Here is a 16,225-nt window from a genome sequence, read left to right on the forward strand (position 1 = left end):
TGTATTTGATTTTTGTATAATATGTCTAATTTTCAACTTTCAGAGCTCAAGCTCGAGCTATGCATGAAACAGGAGATATGTTACACCCAGAAAGATTTGGGTTATTGTTACGTAATGCCAGTACACAAGGAGACGTTAGAGATTGTCCTGTAAGTATAGATATATCTATAATCTTCAATGTAATTCGATGAGTTTTCAGAGTGTCACTTTGTCATATAGTTGTCAATTAAACATGTAAAATATTTATCTAGCTGAATCTCTGTTGTTTATTGACCATTTCTTTTCTGTTTTTCTTTAGAAATTGTGTTATGTTACACATGAATAAAATACCATTCAGTTATTTCTATGAAATCAATGCAGTGGACATTTTAAATACATATTATTGCATAGTAATATGCACAAGTTCACAAGTCCTAATATATCTCCATATTGACATTATAGAGTTAGATCACTCAGATATTTTTCACTTGTACACAAGTTGTTTACCTGAAAGATTTATAACAATAGTAAACCTGGTATAATATATTGATCACTGTTCTACTAACCCTATATTTTTTATGATACGATTTTTTATTTTTTATCACATAATCGATTGTAATATATGTATATATCTTTATCTTTTATCAATATATACAAACATTTTTTTCTCAAAATATCATTTCACTAGTTCTATTTGGGTGTAAAAATCCATTAGAGTTCACTGTTTCCTAAAGAACATTTCATAAGTGCTATAAGATATACAACTCCATTACATTTCAACTTTGGTATTTTATGTCAAACTTTACATCTCCATTCACATTTTGTTAGATCTAAAGGGAGCAGAACTTTCAAATTAATATATCTATTTGGTGTAAATATTCCAATAAATTTTTATTTTATGATTTTTCTTCTGTAGGGTAATTGTGGAGGTAAAAAAGTACCAATTCGCAGAACTTTAATGAATTGTCCTGATGTCGGTAAGCGTTGTCTTTTTTTTTACATTTTGATAAATCACCAAATTAATAAAAAAGCTAAAAAGGCTCTTAAAAATGCTTGGTTGATTTTTTTCTTAAAAACAAGACATTAGTAGTGATTAAAGGATGAAAGCTGATTCTCCAAAACCATTGGCCATCTTAATTTCTTACATTCCGGAGGATTCAAACCCACAGTACTTAATTGCCAAGCAGATGACAATCCAACTCGCTACCAACTGAGCTATTCACTGCCATGTAGAGATGCTGGCGCTACATCACCTCTTTATATCATCCTGTCATATTTTAATGCCATTGTTTACTATAATTTCAGTGAGTATTGGTTTAGTGTGGGAATGTGACCATCCTACAGTAGAAATGACTACAGAAGTAGCTCGAAATATTGGTACCACCATTTTACTACAAGATGTAAGTTGATTGGATTTTTCTTTCAATTGAAAAGACTGCAACTTGTGTGTTACAAGCTGTATAGGTTAAAGATCCTTCAACAGTTGGAAAAAATAAAAAAGTTTTTCATTGCAATATTGGTCTCACTGCATACTGTATTATATTGACACAAAGGTTGCTAAGTTGCAGAAAAGTGAGGTGTAAAACTCTATCCACTTTATTTCTTATCTTTACAGCAATAATCAATTATTATTCCACTCTATGTGTATATCTCAGTAATTGACACCACGTTAAATACTGTTTTTATTTCTTTGTTAAAAAGATTGATATTGATTTAAGTTATAGTGTTGTATAGTTGCATAGAAACATCAGGGTTAGGTTGTCTTGACCCAATCTTTTCAAACTTGCGGTTATATCATAGTAATCATTAGGGCAATAAATTATCAATGAGCTGGAGCACCTGAACGTGTGCATTTGTAACATTGCATATTGCATTTAGCATGCTTAAGTTACTCTTTTGTTACTATACACTTAATAACTGTGTATCTGAAAAGGAGAATTAAATTTTTGAATGCATGTGCAAATTCCCTCTTAAAAGAAGGTATATCTGTATTTGAAAATTTGTAGAACCGTCAGAAAATACATTATGAATTGCAATATGCAAATGTGATCTTTGTAATGCATGATATGACATGCTCTTTCCTTAGAGAAGCAGTATAAAATTTTAATGTCCAAACATCTTTCCTATTCATGCATGAGTAGTTTATCAATTTTCAAGTTATTGATTTTCGATCTAATGATCTAGGACTGTGAAAGAATAGGCCTATATCTAAAATATTGAGTTGTGTGATAAATTGATTAAAATATAATTGGCTAATGTGTAATGCACCAGAAATATAGATATATTCCCCAATCAAAGTTATAATAATATGATATATTAGTGTTTTTTTTTTTAATAATATGCCTCCCTGAAAACTTTACTGAGATAGTGATTCTAAAACGCAGAAACAGAAAAGAAAGACGTTTGACGTTTGATTTTATTTCAAACTTGATTTTCTCTTTTCAGGTATTTCATTCGGTGATGAAAGATGAGAAAACGTTACCTAAGTTACACCTGGTAGGCTTGGTCTGTTACTATGGCAAACATTACTCCACCTTTTTATTCCATAGTAAACAGAAAGTCTGGATTTATTTTGATGACGCCACAGTTCGTGAGGTAAACTAATATTGCTGATACTCTTAATTATTAAAATTTAAATTTTTTTTAAGTTTCACACTTTCAATTGTTAGTTGCATTTAATATCTTATTCTGTCTGATTTGAAATTAAAAATTCATGATTTTGAGGGCTGCAGAGAAATTTTAATGAGCTTAGTTGAAGAAAAACAAGAAATAATAAGTCTTAAACATCCCAGATTTTGTGAATGAACTCTTCTTTTATACATGCAAACACTGTATCATATTGATTGAAAGTATGCATTTGTGGAAGAGTTCAATAAAATGAAAAGGGGTGTTTTAGCAATAGGAGGTAAAATATAACTGGTAGAATAGTTCAATTATTGATTGATACAGACTGTTAGTGCATTAATCAAGAAATTAACTCTGTTTCAATATATTGTAGATTGGACCACGATGGGAGAATGTAGTAGAAAAATGTGGTAAAGGGAGATATCAGCCCTTACTGTTAATATACGCTAATCCTAATGCTAACCCTGTTCATGTGGATACAGCTCCTAGAAAGAAAGTCATGGCTCAAGGATTTACTTCAGGTAAGTCAATTTGATCATTAGTTTGTTGTCTTAGAAAGAACCCAGGCCTCATATTCTGAAAACGATGTCCAAGGGCTTTAACTATCAACATTGTTTCTAGGATGGCCTAGAGCTAAGATCGTTTCAAGAATATGTAGCCAGGAGTGTATTTTTATTGAAAAAAAAAATTGATTTGAGCTCTGCTGCAATAATTTCAGAGTGAGAAGCATTGAGTGTGCTCAGTCTTTAGCACGACACGTTGATGCTACTCGGTGATCGTGTTAGTCATTTCTTTTATTGGACTTGATTGGTGATGTGGTTTTTGATGATGAAAATAAAAAGTGTTAGTTATTGTCATTGTACTGAAATATTAGATACCAACCCATCTCATTTGAAGAGTCTACATTGTGCATTTGATTATATCATTTCAGGACCAATGGTAGATGACAGTGATAGTGGTCATGATAGAACTCACGACAGTATCAGTAGTTTGAATTCTACTCCACGCAGATCCAGAACTCCCAATCCAGACGCGGGAATGGAGAAAGAGAGAAGATCCAGACCAGGACAGGAATATAGACCAGATCCTAATAATGTACCCAAACGCACTGACAGCGATCATCGTAGACAGCCATCTTTCTTAATTGCCATGTCTGGGAAAGAACGTCCACGAGCTCCATTGAGACCTGGTGGTAGTGCTGCTTACCTGGACAAAGAGAACATGGATTATGGCTACAATCCTAACATGGCATCCAAACATCAAAATGATGCTCAAGGTCAAGAACCTCATAGAGGTCATGTGGACAATTATACGCTATCAACTAGGGATCAGTATCGAAGACCTTCAATGAATGGTTACGATTCTAATGGGGCATCAATTCCTCCTCAGAACTCTCAACAGAGACCAAATGAAGCCCAAAGGAAAGAGCCAAATAAGAAAGGAGCCAAACAAGTTCGAGCGGATGTTATTCGATATGTGACCAATCCTAATGATTATGGACCCACAGGCTTCAATGGCCCTCCTCCTGGAGAAGGTCCACCCCCATATTCGGGACGACAACCTCATCACCAAGGTCAGAATTTGGATGATTCCCTCAGCATCCATTCGGATATCGTCAACCCAAATCAGCATCGACTTGTCAAATCTTCATCTGGTAACGTCAACTATGACAATATGAACAACTCCTCACACACGCCAGTTGATGTCGGAATAGCTACATTGCCTAGAAATAAAAAGAAACAAAGCCCTAGCGAACAAGGTTCAATGACTCGACAAGCCTCAATGGGGAATCTCTCAGTTCAAGGAACTCATTCTAGACAATCTTCGAGAGATTTAGTAGATGGTCCTTCATCAAAACCAGAACCTCCCAAACCAAAACAAACTCGGAAGACCGTAGCTCAGGTTAAAAGAGCTTCAGATAAGAAGAAGCCTCCACCACCCCAAAGAAGCAATTCTCTGCCAAGAGGAACTGATTCTGAACGTCATCCTGAAGAATTTGTTGATGACAAAGTGGTTTATATTGATAGAAGGATGGTGGCCAACATTCTTGATTATCAGAAGCAGAAGTCTGACCCTACTACAAGTCATAATAACAGTAATGGTAACGACAGTCTTATGAACAAGTTACTGGCTTCAAAAGGACTGAATAGAGAACATGGCTTAAGTGTTGAAATACCTTACGATAACGTATCATTAGGTTCCCATAAGGACTCAGGCTATGGTAGTAGCGATCGTAACAGCTCCAGTTCAACAGGAAGTGTAACCATGGATCCCTACAACCAGTTTTTCCTGACCCGTGGTATGATTGTTCCTACTCCAACTCCAGTCAACCATAATTACTGCAACATAGATGATGTTACTCCACCTAAAATCATGTCCAAAACTGTACCAAATGTGAAGCCAAATGGAGGAAGACAATATGGTAAACTTCCAGGAGACATTCCTCCACCAGTGCCAGTTAAAAGTAAGTGTTTTTCGGTATTTCTTCCTCAGTTTTAAGTCTGTGCACTTGATGGCTGTAGGACAAAGAGATCTATGCCATAGATAAATGTAGGCTACAATAGGAGGATTACTGGTAAATGTATAAAAGCTGAGATAAATCAAGATACAGTGTGTTTAGACACTAAGAATAACCTTTACTTTTTAGATTACAGTGTAGAGAAAGAATGTCCACAGTTAGATATGAATAAAGATGTTATACCAGGCTTGGAAAGAGAAGGTAGGCTAATTCTCTGTTTCACTGAAAATTGGGTTGATGTAATATTTAAAACCTCATTACTGCCTCAACTTTTAAGTGATTTTTATTCCAATAGATATGCCCATAGATATAGGTGATGACTCTCTATGAGTCAAAGAAAGATCGTCCAATTCTGAACTCCGAATTCTTAAGATTTAAGAATATAATCAACTTCACTTCTCCTCACTGGTCATGGTCTTGCATATTCACATGTTCATAGAAATTTTGTGTTATTATTTTGTAGCTATGAAGAATGAACAGTTTATGTCGTTAATAAGATTTTCAGAGGAATTGATGGATCAGTGTATGATAGCTGAAGCAGATAAAGATTTCTCTTCTGCTAAACATTATTGTGATACAGCTATTGGTAAGTTGCTAATTTCATCTCATGTCTAATCTGTGCATCAAATAGTTTTCCCTCGGATATTCTGCATGTTCCTTTATCAATTAATGTGAAAATATGACGTAATATTTTTTTTACAGGTTATCTGAAGAATGCTATGGGATTAAAGAATTCAACACATCAAATGTTAACATTTGCCTCGAATCTCCATAGTTCGTGTGTGGTAAAAGCAAGAAATCTTCATGCTATATTGTCCTCGAGATCCGACTCTAAACTTTCGCCAGCAAATGATTTAACAGGATCTACTGATAATAGGTATTTAGCTCGTTTATGTTTAAGAATTATAGAATTGTTAAGGTTAAGCTAAGGAAGGCTGATCTTCGAAAGCATTGGCTCTAGCACAAGAAATCTTTGGGGAGATTCAAACCTTAACATCTAGCTGAGAAAACTTCAACATGCTACCAACAGAGCTCTCCTGTTATTGTATAAAAAAAAAAACCCAGTGTTTGATTTGATGGTTTTGATGCCTGGTTTGATCATGGTCTTATATCATATCTTTTTTTTTCCCTTTCTCCACCTCATTTCATTAAGATACCAAATTGCTGACAAAAGTCAAAAATTCTGATCTTGAGAATGTTTCATTATTATTTTCTTTGTAGATCAAGTATCAACAGTACAGATTCTGATATTTCTAGAGCATCTCAAGACAGGACACGTCGCATCAACAGTTCCACAGAGACGTTAGATAGTCAAGATAAGGGTTACTCTGTTTCTCAATCAGTGAAACATTCTCCGTCTGGAGGACCTTTCAATACTGACCTGGATAGAACAAGACTACCAGATAACTCTCGCAACTTGTCTCGAACATTATCTGATCATAATTCATCTAAAAGTGCTATAATTCATTCTCACACAGACAGTAACTCATCTTCTCGAACTTGTGTTCCATCTGGTCACGTTAGTCAGGGCTCACGTGACTCCACAATTTCTGGTCATATGAGTCAAAACTCTCGTGACTCAACCATATCAGGACATTTGAGTCAAAGTTCAACATTATCGAACAATAGTGAAATGTACGGATCTCTGCCCAGACGGACAAAAAATACTCAGTTATCAAAAGAAAATCAACAAGACCTATATCAATCTTATTTAAGTAAACAAAAAGCATTAAATCAGGGTGTCGAACATTCGCGGACAGGATCTGGGTCAAGTACTTCTAATTCATTAGACGGAAGTGTTCATTCGGACAATAGTGGTTCAGATCCACAATTGCGTTCACATCTACGCAATCAACCCAGAATGAGCAAATCAGACATTCGCCAAATGTTACAGAAAAATATGGCAATTAGGCAAGCAAATGGTCAGGGTCAAAACAATAATGGCATCAAAAGTTCTCCACCTGTTCAAAATATTCGAAATCAACAAAATGGCAGTCCAGTTCCAAACATGGTACAGCAACAGTTTAGACAGCAACCACCAATGCGACCATTAGAGGTTGGTAAACCCCAGCAAGCAACCAGTAACACAACAACTACTTCTCTACCTTCAAACAATTTACATCCTACTGGTTTAAAACGTGGAGGACCAAAGCCACCAGTGTCTATTAAACCACAGACACCATTGAAACCATGTCTCAAACAAAAACCTAGTAAATCGATGTCGACTAATCTGTCGAAGAGTTCCAACTGTTTGAATGTGTATGGTGGGAAACCACTGGAACGTTGCACGTCTCAGCCAGATTGCCAGAAACTTGTAGAGAATTATTCCTATTATAATCACCCAGGTACTTTACTAACACTGTTTATATCTTAAAACAAGCACATCAAGTAATTCGGGGCAGAGGCTATTTCACAGAATCGTATAAATTTTATCAGTCAATTCTCTTCCAAAACAATTTCATTGATTTCAAATTTAGTTTCATTAACCAGTTAGGTTGTTGGATATTCTTAAAATCTTAAAATTTCATCTTCAAGATTTTGTGAAATTGCACCCTGGTCATTCGTCTTTTTACAAAAAAAAATTTTGACCCAAAGTTTTGAATACTTAATGTGCTAGTTTTTGTTTAAGTTTAATCCAAAGTTGTCTAAAGTCAAGTAAGCTAAAAGCTCAATTGCTTAAAGATCGATGCTCAGAGCTCATTGGATTTAACTTGAACAATGTTGAATGAATTATAGTTTAACTGGATGTTTTTGATGCTAGTCCAATTGCATGTGATCTAAAAGCAGAGCTGTTCATTTGGTTGCATTTGCAAGTCTTGTCTGATAGAACCTCCAAAATGTAATAGTTCTTGCTGAAAGAGTAGGAAGAATTGAAATGCATCATGATGTAGTTATTAAGGCTAGAAATATCACCCCTAACATTGAAATGAACTCGTCTAGACATACTTAACACTGTACATTATTGATTGAAGCAAGCATGCATGGAAGAGTTCATAGATGAGTTGAGGGATGTCAAATACTATTTCCAGCCTTGTTTGTTATTTTGATTGTCTTTCTACTAACATGTTCTCTAACTAACTAGCAATAACCTCATATATTCATAGATATTATCTTAGCTAGCTTAAAATATAATATACAGTATTATGCGCTAGGTTAGCTTAGAATTCTTAAAAGGCCCAAAGCTTAAAAATGGAAAAAAAAAAGATTTATATTTCAAATGAAAGCATTGTCAAAATTTCTAATTCAATACTTTTTCCTTGCTTTAGGGGATAAATTCTCAAATCCATTGTTTTTGACACGAGAACGAGGACTACGCTCCTCCTCAGCAGTAAGTATTTGATATCTGCATGTTTGCTGTAGTCATTGCCGCTTACTGCTTATTGGTTATTTTGCTTCCTTTTTTTTATGGCCAAGTTTTATTTAAAAGGAATTTAAACTTTTAATTGTATGTATATGTGTGAATTTATTTCTCTTATTTTTGGTTTTACCATTTATTTTTAAAACCAGGCTTTCTTAACATTTTTTGAAAATTGCAGATGCTTATTTAAATTTTTTTTTGAGTATCAAGAAGCTTTCACCCTGTCGTTTATTGCATGCTATGGCTTTTATTATAACTGTTCTTTTATGTTGTCTAACATTTAACATAGTCCTTTCTGTTTATCTTTCAAATGAGCCCCTTTACCGCATTGATAAATTTTAAAAACAATAGATGTGGGGTTGAATACTTGAGCCCTTTTTGAAACAAAGATGTGAGACACCCTTCCCATGTGTTCCATACTTTTCGACTCATTAAAGGGCACTTGCCACTGGGTTTGTTTTAACGACCCATTTGATTTCATTTTTGTGGTAAAGGGTCACATTTCTAACACCATTCATACAATGTTTCTGGCATCATCAGCTGGTAGGCTTTCAGTTATTTTTATTTTTGGATTATTCCCCTTTAACCAGAGGATGTTCAGGTTTGAGAGAAGTAGATGTTTTAATTACCTTTATTAATTAAATAGTTCATTAATCACCATCACTGCTTTGTCTCTATTTTTTAGCTTTTAAACTTGCTTTTTAAAGCTTTATTTGTCTCTAATACATGTTTCATTTGTCTGAGTAATCATTTCAATAATCAGTCACAAATTGGTGCAGGGATTTGGCACTTAAATTATGAAATGAGAAAAGAAATATCTGACAAAAACATTATTAAATTCAATCAAAAAAATTGAATTTTCAGTTTTTTTCTCTTTTATCATGATTAATGTGTCAAATCCTGTCATATTTTTCAATATTTAACAATAAGGGATATGCTATGATGAGGATAAACAGCTCCAAATAGTACCAGTACTTTAATGAATTTAATTGCTTTACTTATAATTTCATTTTATTAATTTCAGAGTCAGCCAGATCTTAGAAATATAGATGATGAAAACTTTGGAAGAAACGGATTAAAATCAGATAACATCATAGACTCAAGTGATGAGGATGCTAAAAAGTTAAATGTGCGAGCATTAGCATCACGATTCGAGACCACCACTAGTCTGACTACGAACTCTTCTAGTAAACCTGCGACAGACAATGTGAGGCCACACGTTGGTCATCGTGTTCGCAGCAAATCAGAATCCTCATCGACAGTGAAAAAACCTAAATCAGTGCTATCGAAAAATAAAAACAAGAATTCACGTCCGAGAAAATCTGTGACATTTTCGGAAAATCTTGCTTCAGTAGCAGGGATAGACTTCAGTGATTACAACACGGAAAAGTCGAACGCTTTGGTAATGGACGATCATGCGTATTTTAGTGATGATGATGATCGAAGGCCATTAGGACATCATAATGATGAAGATATAGACAGTAACAATAGTGATGAATCTCCCCCAATTGGCATGGGGCCAGGATTCTGTCAACTCTGTCAGAAAAAAGGAATTGAAATTGATGAAAATTATTGTTCCAAATGTCGTTTTTATATGCATCGCTTTATGCCATCCAGTTAAATATTGTGCCTTTTGTGGAATCTTTCAAAAATCGTCATTTCGTCCTATCAGAAATTATTCTTCGAATTTTTACATAAATTTTCTATTTATTGAAATTAATAAATTTTTACTATGCTACTGCAATATGTTGTGAATCCATGTTTTCTAATTTATTAGAGACTATTTGATAGCACTTGTTATTTTTGCACTGTGACTGTTTACTGTCTATAGAAATTGTATATAGTTTGAAAAATGAAATAGTACATGCCTGTAGAAGGGAGTTGGAGAGCCAATTGGACTAAATAATGTGACATTATATGTTAGGATGAGGGAATGATAACTAGCCAGTAATTACCCACCCAAACCTTGGCCCCTCATCTCCACCGTCAATATCCTTTAATGGGCATGTAAGATCTGGATTTAAATTCTGCTTGATAATTTCTGATTTTGAACAAAACAAAATGAAAAACCATTCAGTTACAATTAACATCATAAGAATAAATCTCAGAATTGTTAAACTGAATTGAAATCTGGGTCTAAATATGTGGAATCTTCTGCATTGACTTAAATTAAGTCATAAAGAACATAAAGAACACTATTTATCATTAATATATGTTTTGTTTTAACATAAAACATGTCATTTAATGACTTCATTCATTGTCTTTGTAGAAGGCCAAAGATCTGAATTATTGTAAAAAGGATGTAAAACTCCATTTTACTTCATTTCAAGAATTGTACATATCATCTTTTCAATTTGTTATATTTTGTGTAATTTTTGTCAGATTTTTTGTATAAATTTGCTAAATTTGTAAAGAATGTAAGTTATATATTATAAGATATATTTTCAGACATATAGATCATAATTGTTAATCAATTTATCAATGTGATCTAGTCTATGTCAATCTTTTGTCCTTTTTGACAGAAAAACGTCCAAGAATTTCCATTATCATTTGTTGGAGTGAATTTAAATTATTTTATTTATGTTAAATAGAAAAGAGAAATGAAATAAAAATAGAAATACTCCATTCTAAATGAAATCAAAACTTGGGATATTTTGTAACGTCACTTTAAAGAAAGGCAGCATTGTCCGATAAGGGCAAGATTAAAAACTTTGATCATCTAAAAACTGCCATTCATTCAAAAAATAATGTCATGAATTATTAAGAATAAGAATCATATCATTATTCAGCATAATAACATCATCATCGGGCTAAATTCAAACCTGTTACACGCCAAAAATGCCCTAAATATCACAAGTATGTTCAGACAGTTTTAAACTTCATTCAGACTCAGCTGGCAAACAAATGGAAATTTACATTTCAAATTCGAAATTTCTTGAAAATTCAAAGAATGATCCAAATTTTGATTCACATAATGGATTATTCCTTATATAAACCTTGTTTTTCATTCATCCATCCATTCATTCATTCCATGTTATGATCATTCCAATGTGTTCTGTCATATCATATTATCATATCATTATTATCAACCCAGCTGTTAGAATTTGTTGCTTATTTCAAATTTATAAATAAAATATATGAAAAATAGCCTACAGTTTGTTGTGGTTTTTGCAGATCAAATAAAATGAAAATGCAAATAATGAAGATCTGCCCTTTCATAATGAATATCCAATTTTAATGGACAAATGGTTCGAAAAGCAGCAATAAATTTGCTCCTCTCACAGAATAGGAGAGATTTATCTAACAAATTTCAAACTCAAAGGCCAATCTTCACTGCCTGCTCCAACTCTATATACAGTGCCTTCTGTTGGATAGTACCTTGTTACCTTTCAACCACACTAATCTCTATATAACTTCATTTACTTCCCCTTCATACTATACAAGAAACTGTCCAAATTACAAATCTAACTTTAAACTCTTAACTAAAAATTACCCACTATGAGTGAATACAGTTATACTGAGTTATACTTTGTCAGGGGGTTATTTCAGGGTTTTCAACCTTTTTCTTTCTTTTACCCCTTTCAATAGGAAAAGGTTGAAAACAGATTCATTTAACTGTATTCACTCACAGTGGATAATTTCTTGCAAAAGAAATAATTTTAAATTCACCCAGGTTGTATTAGTAAAAGATGACAAGTTACCCCAGGCTGAAAACCCCCCTTTACTGAGCTATATAGTGATTACTTTAGCTAGCAGTATAAGGGAGATAACTACATTTAATTAGTTAATTCCTGAGCACTAAATATGCATGAAAGTGCAGGATTTGATTTTAGCACTTAAAATAGAAAATAGCTCAAGAATAGCCCCAAAATAGCCTCTATGTGAGAAAACAGCAGAAAAATTGCAAAATTAGTTCAAACTTTTCTATCTATAGGTCAATTTTCAGCTATTTTTAATCCTTAGAATTGAAACAGAATCCCTACTTAATGATAATCAATTGTTCAATTGGACATGCTGTCATGTGTGATTGATATTTTTCTCGCTTGTTTGGGAGAAACCAGAGCATGAACTCCCATCATATATCAAATTTGATTACAGGTGTATAAACATAAACACGAAACAAATATATGTAGCTTTTGTGAGTTTCAATGACGTGTGACATTGGTCTTAGTTCCATTCGGTAAGCGAGGTTAACGAAGGTTACCAAAGGCACGCGCAAAATAGCACGTGACCTAGTCGACCTTATAAATACGACCAGCGACAGCGCACAGTTTAGTTCACTTTACACTCAAGCAGGCTTTCTCATCTGAAGCTACCGGCGAGGATATCTGAGTATTTTTGAAAATGGTGAGTTTAGGAAAGCATCCATTTGAAGACAGATGACTTACATCGATATTTGATCGTAGTTGAATAAACTTATACAGTGCACCGTATTGGCCAATATACCCCACCCGGCCTTTCTTTCAGATACTGTGGTGTCAGACAATAAGGCTCAATATTCGAGGCTGTCGATCAAATCGGCTTCATTATCACACTCCTCTAAATCATAATTTCATGAAATAGAAGGCCAAATCGTTTGATCTTTTGATAAATAATAAGACTATGAAATGCATACATTTTTTTCAGCGTGAGTGTATCTCTATCCATGTTGGCCAAGCTGGTGTCCAGATGGGCAATGCCTGTTGGGAGTTGTACTGTTTAGAACATGGTATCCAACCTGATGGTCAGATGCCTTCTGATAAAACTATTGGAGGTGGTGATGATTCCTTCAATACTTTCTTCAGTGAGACTGGAGCTGGTAAACATGTTCCCAGAGCTGTGTTCATTGACTTGGAAGCTACAGTTGTAGGTGAGTTCAGAAAATTATTGTTGGAATTGGTCTCCAATGGATGAATGTTCCTATGACTCCGGGCAAGTTCACCTAAATGAGGCTTTGATCTGGATTTATCAACTCAGACTTTTTTGTAGAGATTCCATTTATAGTTAACATATTTTTGGTGTGTTTGCAGTAAATAATAAATGTATAGCTCACAAAGTATGTATTCAACAGAGGGAATTTCAGAAAATTGGCATATCTAGTGTCTAGACCTTGGATCTTGTTATATTTCTATATAGGTATTCTTTTATTTTTTAGATGAGGTTCGAACTGGTACCTACAGACAACTCTTCCACCCTGAACAACTCATCACTGGTAAAGAAGATGCTGCTAATAACTATGCTCGTGGCCACTATACAGTTGGTAAAGAGTTGATAGATGTTGTCCTAGACAGAATCAGGAAACTGGCTGATCAATGTACTGGTCTACAAGGTTTCCTCATCTTCCACAGCTTTGGTGGAGGAACTGGTTCTGGATTTGCTTCCCTCCTGATGGAAAGATTGAGTGTTGATTATGGAAAGAAATCAAAGCTGGAATTTTCAGTTTATCCAGCACCTCAGATATCATCTGCTGTTGTAGAACCCTACAACTCTATTTTGACCACACATACAACATTGGAACACTCTGATTGTGCATTTATGGTGGATAATGAGGCCATCTATGATATTTGTCGCAGAAATCTGGACATCGAACGACCAACCTATACTAATTTGAATAGATTGATTGGACAGATAGTTAGTTCCATCACTGCATCTTTACGATTTGATGGAGCTCTTAATGTAGATCTGACAGAATTTCAAACCAATCTTGTACCATACCCAAGGATTCATTTCCCTCTAGCAACATATGCTCCTGTGATCTCAGCTGAGAAGGCTTATCATGAACAGCTGTCAGTATCAGAAATCACCAACGCTTGTTTTGAGCCGGCTAATCAAATGGTGAAATGTGATCCCCGTCATGGTAAATATATGGCCTGCTGCATGCTCTACAGAGGTGATGTGGTACCTAAAGATGTTAATGCTGCAATTGCAGCCATAAAGACTAAAAGAACCATTCAGTTTGTGGATTGGTGTCCAACTGGTTTTAAAGTTGGTATCAATTACCAACCACCAACTGTTGTACCAGGAGGTGATTTAGCTAAAGTCCAGAGAGCTGTTTGTATGTTGAGTAACACTACAGCCATTGCTGAAGCTTGGGCTCGTCTTGATCATAAATTTGATCTGATGTATGCAAAGAGAGCTTTTGTTCATTGGTATGTTGGTGAAGGTATGGAAGAAGGTGAATTCTCTGAAGCTAGAGAAGATTTAGCTGCTCTAGAGAAAGATTATGAAGAGGTTGGAGTTGATTCTGTTGATAATGGTGAAGAGGAAGAAGATGAATATTAAAGGTGGCAACTACAACTCTTTCGCTTTCAGTAATTAAAGAAATTTATATGCATTTATAATCTTTGAAGTAATTTTGAGAGTTTTCTATCCTAGCTTTTTTCATGTGTATTAGGGCACCCTGGCATCCATTTGCACCATTCTTATTTTAAGTCTTGACACCTGTGCCTTATAATTCCACTAAAACTAAACATTTTATACGTAGCTATGGCAAAGGTCCCAAGATATCCCAATGACAACTCTTCCTTTCTTGATACCCCAACATATATAGAAAAGACTTAGAAAAAGAAAAGAAATTTCTAGTTTGAAGTATATTTCTATTCTACAATTTAAATCTCAACCCATAAAATGTCTAAGAATTGTAAATTTGAGGGGGCAAATATCTGAGAGTTTACATATATAGCTCATTGAATGATCAACACTACCAGTTCTTCAGTTAAACTTTCCCCTGAATTAATTTCGTCCAGTGATTAGTACAAATGAATATCCCAAAGAATTTGAAGCCAGTCTAGACAAAGGGAGATAATATGGGAACTTAAAACTAAACGACCAGACAATATAACAATTGGTAAAGAGCAGTATATTAAAATGAAATTGTAAAGCATACCATATATAAATATAAAACAATACACAAAGGATGAAATTAATATATGCACTAAACAAACAAAACAGTTTTCATCTGTAGGACTCCTCTTCACTATTTCAAGCTATTGCAACCTTTGGCTTATATTGTTACTCAAATAGCCACCTTTCTTGTGTCACGCAAGTTTATGGATGCAGCAATTTAATTGTACGCTAGCATATACAGTAAGGCCTTGAAAAAAGAAAGTCTAAACACTAAGCCATGATGTTTAGTCTTTCTGTTGAGGGCACTGATTGGCTGTATTCAATGCTGTACAATCTAATTGTTGCATTCAGTGATAAGAAATGCAGATATTTGAGTTAAGGTATAAACCGAAATTCGAAATAGCTTGACATTATGAAGATGAGTAGGACTGAACATACTAGTGTTCAGTTAAGATAAAACAGTTCAAGATGATATCATACAGACACAGATTTTGCCACATTTTCAAATTTTTACTTCCCATGGGGAATTAACCTAAATTGTCATGTCTAAGTTAAGGACGTATCAAATAGACTAAAAACACATAGAAATAATGACCACAGCTACGTAAAATGCAATACACATTAGTAGATCAAAATGTGTACATGAATTTTGAGAGATTATCCAAAACTGGATAATATGGCTGTCCCAAAAGCACTTGTTCATTCATTCTTTATTAACCTAATGCACTCAATAGATCAAACCTTGGCAGTGAAAAAAGACCTCATTAAAAAATCTTTCCCAATCTGGGACACTTAGTATGTGACAATATGGATAAAATCTCTTATCATGGTCATAATTCAATTTCATTCTCTTCACAACACAATTTCACATACACCTTCGTTAAATAAACTCATTCCACATTCTCTATTTCAGAGTACCT

At 34.3% G+C, this 16,225-nt stretch overlaps 2 protein-coding genes across 2 annotated transcripts in view; both read left to right on the forward strand.

Moving 5' to 3' along the window:
- Positions 1 to 3,139, forward strand: part of LOTGIDRAFT_109924 (hypothetical protein) — a gene marked incomplete at both ends in the record, with an annotated part of 46,062 nt that extends 42,923 nt beyond the window's left edge. The window contains 5 exons of the mRNA XM_009047268.1: positions 44 to 149; positions 896 to 956; positions 1,285 to 1,379; positions 2,425 to 2,574; positions 2,978 to 3,139. Of these exons, the coding sequence (XP_009045516.1) occupies positions 44 to 149; positions 896 to 956; positions 1,285 to 1,379; positions 2,425 to 2,574; positions 2,978 to 3,139 (574 nt within the window). The remainder of the gene's footprint in view (positions 1 to 43; positions 150 to 895; positions 957 to 1,284; positions 1,380 to 2,424; positions 2,575 to 2,977) is intronic.
- Positions 3,140 to 12,765: 9,626 nt separating this feature from the next.
- LOTGIDRAFT_185446 (hypothetical protein) lies at positions 12,766 to 16,211 on the forward strand. The gene is made up of 3 exons (XM_009047269.1): positions 12,766 to 12,827; positions 13,107 to 13,329; positions 13,615 to 16,211. The coding sequence occupies exons 1-3, from the start codon at positions 12,825 to 12,827 to the stop codon at positions 14,739 to 14,741; spliced, it is 1,353 nt and encodes a 450-aa protein (XP_009045517.1). The 5' UTR covers positions 12,766 to 12,824; the 3' UTR covers positions 14,742 to 16,211.
- The last annotated feature ends 14 nt before the right edge of the window (positions 16,212 to 16,225 follow it).

The sequence above is a fragment of the Lottia gigantea genome (genome assembly GCF_000327385.1).
Source record: "Lottia gigantea unplaced genomic scaffold LOTGIsca_11, whole genome shotgun sequence".
NCBI lineage: Eukaryota > Metazoa > Mollusca > Gastropoda > Lottiidae > Lottia > Lottia gigantea.

Excerpts from the sequence above, each read along its gene's own strand:
- LOTGIDRAFT_185446 (XM_009047269.1), top strand. Across the intron at positions 13,330-13,614 it reads CTTGGAAGCTACAGTTGTAG|ATGAGGTTCGAACTGGTACC; the intron begins GTGAGTTCAGAA and ends TTTATTTTTTAG.